The sequence below is a fragment of the Tenrec ecaudatus genome, chromosome 4 (genome assembly GCF_050624435.1).
Source record: "Tenrec ecaudatus isolate mTenEca1 chromosome 4, mTenEca1.hap1, whole genome shotgun sequence".
Taxonomy (NCBI): domain Eukaryota; kingdom Metazoa; phylum Chordata; class Mammalia; order Afrosoricida; family Tenrecidae; genus Tenrec; species Tenrec ecaudatus.
Genome location: NC_134533.1, coordinates 120,568,230 through 120,575,896, shown reverse-complemented (window position 1 = coordinate 120,575,896; position 7,667 = coordinate 120,568,230). Strand labels below are relative to the sequence as shown.

General features: G+C 49.9%; 1 protein-coding gene across 4 annotated transcripts in view; it reads right to left on the bottom strand.

Annotated features, from left to right (window-relative positions):
* Positions 1-1,596: 1,596 nt before the first annotated feature.
* GRIK4 (glutamate ionotropic receptor kainate type subunit 4) overlaps positions 1,597-7,667 on the bottom strand; it is a 435,808-nt gene continuing 429,737 nt past the window's right edge. For all 4 annotated transcript variants that reach the window (XM_075548795.1, XM_075548797.1, XM_075548798.1 and 1 more), the window contains 2 exons: positions 5,335-5,453; positions 1,597-1,953 (listed from right to left, as the gene is read on the bottom strand). In XM_075548795.1, the coding sequence (XP_075404910.1) occupies positions 1,597-1,953; positions 5,335-5,453 (476 nt within the window). The remainder of the gene's footprint in view (positions 1,954-5,334; positions 5,454-7,667) is intronic.

The window sequence follows — 7,667 nt, the reverse complement described above, 5'->3', positions numbered from 1 at the left end:
TTGAACCACAGCCACAGCACGGCCGGGGACGCATCTGTGCCTCCCACCTTGTGAATGGCTTTACCTGAAGTCACACAAGCCAAGTCCGTGGTCCAAGTCAAGAGTTCTGATTCCTAGGTCTGTGATTGGCTACCCGACTCCACTTCTCTCCCAGGCACCTGGCAAATTCTTGATGACTTAAGGTCTTTCCATTACATACACACGCACGCTTACACAAACACACACGGACACATAGACAAACACACACACTTACACCTAGGGCTCAAATCCAGTAGCAAGACATCTCCCCATCCAGGGGGCTCTGGCTTCAAGGACAGCAGCCACCGAGTTTGGTTAAAAAGAGATGCAGTTGACAAAGTGTGCACCATACCAAGAGGTGGCCGGTCCTGCTCCTCTCTGAACAGCACTTGGCAGCCTCGCCCAGGCCTCCGGTGTTTGAACGCTGGTCCACCTGGCACGGGTTCTGCTCTCCTCTTCTGTCTTCTTCAGAGACCACATTCACAAAGGCCCATTCGAACCCAGTAATAGCGAGGCAGAAAGGGAAGGAAACCCCTGAAGTTCAGGCAATCAAGGCCTCTTTGAGTAGATTATAGATCATTGTTTGTTTTTGTGTTTGGCATTTAAAAAGTTTTAATGGGCTTTTCAGACTCTGCATCTTATTCTTCCCAAGGGCCGTCTTCCTACACACAGGCACACACCCCAAACCACCCCCCAGAAAGGAGAGTCCAGCACCTGAAATTGGATTACTGGTAACTAACTCAACTCTCTCACTGCCACCGAGTCGACACTGGCTCATAGCAGCCGGAAAGGACAGTGTAGAGCTGCCCAGTGGGTTTCCGAGAGCCTGGGATGCTTTACAGGAGTGGACAGCCCATCTCTCTCCCTTGGAGCGACTGGGGGTTTTCAACTGCTGACTCTGTGGATGGCAGCCCCCCGCGCCTCGCCCCCTGCCCACCGCACATCACCAGGGTTCCTCATCGGCAACTCCAGTGGCGTAAAATTCAGGAAAAGGACGGGAACTATTTAGACTTCCGTTTTCCAATGCTAGCTCCCCCCTCCCCTGCCCACAAACAAAAGCAAACCCCTACAACCCAGACAGCAAACGTCAGGACCAAGAAGAAGACAAAGAAGAAAAGGCGAAGCAAAAAAAAAGGGAAAAGAAAAACTATATACAAAACCAGAAGAAAAAAAAAGCCAACCTTCCCTGTTGAGTTTAATTTTTTTTTTCCTGTAAGAACTAGCGTTGGGGTACAATGGCCCCGTCCTCGGGGGACACTCCACTGAAGCTCCCACCCATGAGTGGGCAGGGCTAGTCGGGCAGCGACCCTACCCCAGGCCCCATGTTATTTTTGGTGGGTGGGAAAGGGCCCGGCAAGAGAAGCTGGGCTCCCGGTGGCCACGTGCTTGCGATGTCTCTCGTGGACCCCTTTCCGGACCTGGGCGCTGTTTCAGGGCCGGGCCGTCGGCTCTTTGATTCTTTTGCAAAGTTCCCGTATCCCAGATCCCGAGAGAAGTCATGACACTGTACAAGGCCGGGCTCCGGGCGGATAGCGGGTGCCTGCCGGGCCTCTGCTGTCTCGACTCCGCGGGCAGGGGCTACTCGGGCTCGCTGCTGTTGGTGGTCTTCTCCCACTCCAGGCTCTCCTCGCTGCGCGAAGGCGAGGGGCGGGCGCGCAGGCCCTGGAACCGCCGGCACTCGGGGCACACCCGGATGTGTGTGCAGCCACGGGCCACCAGGGCCGCCTCCTGGGCCAGTCTCTGGGCGATGGGGTCCGGCTCCCCGGCCCCGCACAGCTTGCCGTTGCTGAGCGTGGCTGTGCCCCTGGGCCTGCGCTCCTCGGTGATGGGGGGTCGGGGCTGCGGCACCCCCGAGCGCCGTCGCCGGGGGTGGGTATTGTCCTGACACAGGATGATACTGCGCAGCTCACTCACCATCTCTTGGCAGACAGACACCTGGAGGAGAGAAGGAGGTCACAGTCCAGCCTCTCAGAACCAGCCCCCACGGTCCCCTGAGGGTCTGTTGGGGGACAGATTGTCCCGTAGGATCTGGAAGGCCTCCCAGACCATCTGTCAATCCCACCCTGCGTTTGCTAGTCATGCATCCTTCATAATAGTCCTCCCTGTCAATTTGGTCACTTTCAAGGACAGCCAGCTCAGGAAAGTGCCCAGTTCTAGCTGCTAGATCCTTCTTCCTATCGAGTCAACAAATCCTCTCCCTGAAATGTTCACCCTTGGGTTGTTGATCGTAGTGAAACTTGGCCCTGGGAGGTTATCACTAAGGAAACAACCCCTCACCTGCATGCAACCACCATTGCGCCTGCATCAGTCTTTCACTGCTGTGTGCACGTGGGCATTCTTCTAGCCTTGAGTGCAGCAGCTGGCTGGGGTGGACAGAGGGCCTCTCATAGCTATCACAGGGAAGACAGTATCCTCATATGAAACTCTCCGGCCCAGCTGTGGGCCGGAATTCGGAATTTGTTGGGTTTTAGGAAAGGAATACAGCACAGCCATCACGTAGCACGCTCACAGGAGCCTGGGTCAGACCCAATATTGGAACGCATTCATATTCCTGTAGCAACAGGCATGTGCGCTCCCACGAGGTGAGAAAAAATAAAGCCATAAACAGCCGCCTCGGATCGGTTCAAACCAAGTTTTGCTGTCATGTGTACTTACAATAATTTATGAAAACGTGGGACTTTCTGGGCTCTCTTGGTTTGAGGCTCGTGGGTGAAAAACCCTGAGCCTGCACTACTCATGTCCATCTGATACCACTTCTTTCCACTACCATCCTGACACCATTTGCTTGCAGCTCTGAGAAGGCTTCCATTCACGGAATCCCCTGAAGAACAGCACTCGGAACTACAGGTATTGTAAGAGCACACAGACTGAACTCGCCGCCATGGAGTCAGTTGTGATTCACAGCGAGACCTGGCAGGACAGAGAGAACTGCATCCTATCAGAGTGGGCCTGTGCCCCTGTGGGTACCTGAGACTGGAGCTCCTTACGGGAGCAGAGAGCCTCATCTTGCTCCAGAGGAGCAGCTGGTTGTTTCACACTGCTGACCTTATGGGTAGCAGCCCAGCTGGTAACCCACCGTGCCTCTGGGGCTTAGAGACATAGCTTGCCACGAGTTACTTGGCTAACAGAATGGATCCAGGATTCGAACGTAAGTGTGCTAGAAAGAACATTTTTCTGGAGTGAGATGGGAAAATCCAGGTTCATGTTCTTTCAGCTCTATTGGGGGTCTATTGTTCTATCACAGATGAATAGATGAAGTAGCTTTTGCCCTTCATCCTAACAGTTGGTAGTGCTCTGAGCTCTCGCGAGAATAACTAAATGTGCAAATTTTCTGCCTGAAGCAGCTACAGAGAGGCAGTGTGAGCGAATGGAATAGGGACTGAGTGAGTGAGTATTTGAGAGCTGGATCCTAGACTCATTGTTAATAATTAGCAGAAACTCTAGGTAAGTCCCTTACCCTCCTTATGCTTACAATAACTATGATGCCGACAAAAAGAATAAACCTGTTCAACCTGTTTCATGTCACAAGAACGTAACTCAACAACTGCCCCAGTGTGCCAAGCATTGCGCTTCGCCATGGAGAGACAGAGAGAGAGGACGTAGGTTTTGCTTTTAAGGTGTTCAATGCCTATGAGGGAGGTTGACATAAGAGTATACCACAGGGTATATGTGCTCTGTGTGTCAACTACAAAGGCGGTGGAAAGGAGGAGGCATCCTGATGCACTTGACTGCTTTAGGGGAGAGGGCAAGGCGGTTGGGGAAAGTTTCACAGGCAAGGGACAACTGAACTAAGTCCATTTAAGGGATGGACACAGAAAGAAAGCCAGCAGAGCCAAAGCGAGAAGTAGGAGGGGAACCAAGAGTTTCCAGAAGGAATTGTCCACATCTTCACAGGCTACATTGAGGCGCAATGAGGTCTAATGGGCTCTCTTTGGTTTTGTCCAGTGGGAGCCTCAGACCCCTTGGCAATAGTCCTTCAGACGCCCTGAATTGAGGACTGAATGGGTCGTGAAGCACTGGAGACCTAACAGCAAATAAACATCTAGAAAATTATGATGGCAACATAGGTATAAATGCACTTGACACTATTGATGCATGGATCATTACAAGAGCGGTAAAAGCCCTCAATAAAATGTTAAAAAAGAAGGAGGAGGAGGAGGAGAACTGGAGACAGAGGCAGAAGAACCCCTGTTTTAGAAGAGGGGAGGGATAGGGTAAAACCCATATAATGTCGCTGCCATATTTAATTATGAGAAAAACGCCTGTTTACTGATTGCAGGAGAGAGAAGGCTGGAAAACACCACAGGGAGAGAAAAGGGGTAGTCCTTGAGCAGTGGCGAGAAGCTGAGTTCAAGAGCAGGGCCAAGGAGATGAATCAGAACACCTGCTCACCTGAATGCAGGTGTGGGAAGTGCCTACAGCTGTGGGATTGTTTTAGGTGAGGATTTTAACTTGGGGCTGGTCACTGCAGATTTCTTGGGGGAGACGAGAGGTAAAGCCAGCTTCTGCACGTGAAGGATCAGAGGCCCTGACCAGTGGCTGGTGGCGTGGAAGCCCCTTCTGAGAGATGGGGGAGGAGGCTCAGCACAGCAGTGAATGGAGAGGCTGGACGCCATGTTCTTAGAGGGCCTGCACAGTTATGCGCTTTTCTTCCAGGGGCAAGAAGGGGAGGGGCATTCGGGAGAATCCAGAGTTGAGAGACGGAGAGAGAATCTCATGAACTTTATAATGCCACTGACAAGTGCCCTCCCCTGGGTGAGGACAGACGAGCAGCACGCACTCTTCCTACTCCGCAGACTCTCCAATCTCCCCGAAGTTTTGACTTACCCACGCTTATTCAAAGCTACGAGGACACATAATTCATGTGCTCCAGTGAGTCGCAATATCTCTAAGTGTCTTCACCTATAAGGTAACCCCCCCTAAAAAAAACCCCACAAAACCAAGCCCTCACAATGGAAGGACTTATATCACCTTTTCCATTAGTAACCTGGTATTTTTCCTGGTTTTCTGCATCTGGAATTATAACTATACATAGGAATGTTTTACTCACAAAGCTTTTTCACATATGTATTTATGCTCAGCCATTTCAAAGACGACCATGGAGCCCAGAGAGGTTAGGTGCCTTTTCGATGGCTGCATAATTAGTACTAAGTGAAGCCATGTGTCAATCTCCAGGCCTGGAGTTCTTTCCACCCCCACCCCCCACCACGTTGGCTCTGTGGGAGCTCCGGATGTGCGTCGTTGTTGGAATGACGGTCGGAGCAGGGAAACGTGGGCCCATCTGTCATTACTATCCGTTCCCCTTTGGAAGTTTACCTCGGTTGCTTCTGAGTGTCGGAGAGTCCATAAGAACTCCAACATGGCCATGAAAATAGCCACGATTAAGCCACAAATAAGAACCACAAAGATTCCGCCAATATTCTCCATGCCCAGGCCTGCAAGACAGCAGAGAAACAACAAACAGCATAGAGCAACAGGCAAACACACCGTAAGCCTCCTACCCCAAATCTCGAAAGTCATGCAAATAACTAGAATTTGAGTCTTGCATCGTCTCCGTGAGGAACCTGGTATTTTCCCCTGTTCTCCATAGAGATCTTGAAGGGATTACATTTTCTTGAACAGTTGTCCTCGCATCTGGAGACACAGGGACAGGTTTTGGATTATGGGGCATTTGAGCACGAGGCATTTTGGGAGAAAGAAAACAAATCATAGCTGGAGTAAGAATAGAAGGCAGGACCGAGTTGCAAACGGACAATGCTAACAAGGTAGTGTAGGGGCTTGGGGGTACATTTGAGGCTCCTCTTAAGAACACGGTTCAGGCCAAGGTTAGCCTGTAGAGAGAGATCCGACACCCACTCCCTGTGAGAACTCTGCAAGTAGATTTTGGGTTTACGCTGTCATCCAGAGCCTCCTGCAAACCGAGTGTAAGCTCCAATAACATTCCTCCTCTGGGTTTGGATTTTGTTATTTATAATCCTTGGACCGCACAGGCTCATACCATCAACTCCTGATTACCCGTGTGAATGCAAGATCCTCCATGTTGAATAGTCAAAATCAGTGGATCACTAAAATATCCAATCTGAGGAAATGAAGCGAGCATTTGGAGTAGGTTTTTACCTTCCAGGAGGAAGGTGACTGGGGTTCATTTGAACACCTGGTCCTCTGCACGTAAGCCATTTAAAGAGAATGTTTTGATCGTGGGAATATGGGCATCCAATTCCACATGAATGGAGGGGGCTGTGAGTTAAGGAAGCCAGAAGGCAATGGGCACCGAGGGGACACGGGAGAGGAGGCACCAAAGTCTCCCTGTGTGAGGTGTGGGGTGTGAGGCTGTTGCTGCAGTCCAGGTCGGGCGTGAGAAGAACTCCTAGGATGTGGGTCTGTGGAGTGAGGTTGCAGGGAGATCACCAGGGACAGCTACCTGCGCGGAGACAAGGCCTCCCCAGAGTATGAAGATTCTTCCAGACTCCACCATCGCTTTGAAATATTTCTGCCTGATATGGAAGAAAGGACGAGGATACCTCTAGAACAGTGGTTCTCAACCTGTGGGTCGTGACCCCTTTGGGGGTCGAATGACCGTTTCACAGGGGCCACCCAATTCATAACAGTAGCAAAATGACAGTGAAGTAGCAACAAAAATAATTTTATGCTTGGGGGCGGTCACCACAACATGAACCATATTAAAGGATTGAGACATAGGGAGGCTGAGAATCACTGCTCTAGAGGGATATTAGCTACCTGCTTGTATTGCTTCTGTGAAGAGACATTCCTCTTGGTCTTGGTTATTTAGTGTTGCTGTGACCGAAATAGCACACAAGTGAATGGCTTCAATAGACAGACTTATTTTCTTATAGTTTAGAGGCTAGATGTCTGAATTCAGGATGCCGGCCTAAGGGAAGGTTTACTCTGTCTGTCCTCTCTGAAGGAAGGTCCCTGGGTCTTGGAACTTCTGCTCCTGGGTGATTTTCATGTGGCTTGGCAATGTTCTCCCTCAATCTTTCTCTGCCACCTCCAATTGCTTGTATAATCTTTTATATCTCCCAGGAGACTGGTTTACGAAACTCCCTATACTAACCTTACCTCATGAATATAACAAAGACAAGTCATTCCCAAATGGGATTATAATTATGGGCCTAAAGGTTAGACTCTATAATATGTATTTGGGGAGGGGGGGCATAATTCAATCCCTAACAATCTACCCTTTGCACCCCTCAAATCCCTGTCCTTCTCATATACAAAACTCTATCATATTGTCTTCAAAGTTTAACTTCACTCCAAGTCCCAAATCTGATTTTCTGAATCGTCTACATAAAATCTTTAGGCGTATTGCATCTTGAAGCAAAATTCTTCTTCAGCTGCAAATCTATGCAATCTAGACTCCAGGTTATCTGTTTCCAATGGCGGTATAGACACAAAGTTTACATTTCCATTAAAAATGGGAGAGATTGCAGGAAAAGAAGGAATAATGGTATCAAGCAAGTCCCAAACCTATCAGAACAATTGAAAATAATCCTGTTTTTGATACATTTGGGCAAAGGAACTAGATTCTGAGGGTTGGTGATGCCATCTGGATTCTCTGTGGAGGTGCCTCAGACCTGGACTCTACCTTGCAGGCCTACTGGGATGGACAGTTCCCTGAACTTGGAGCA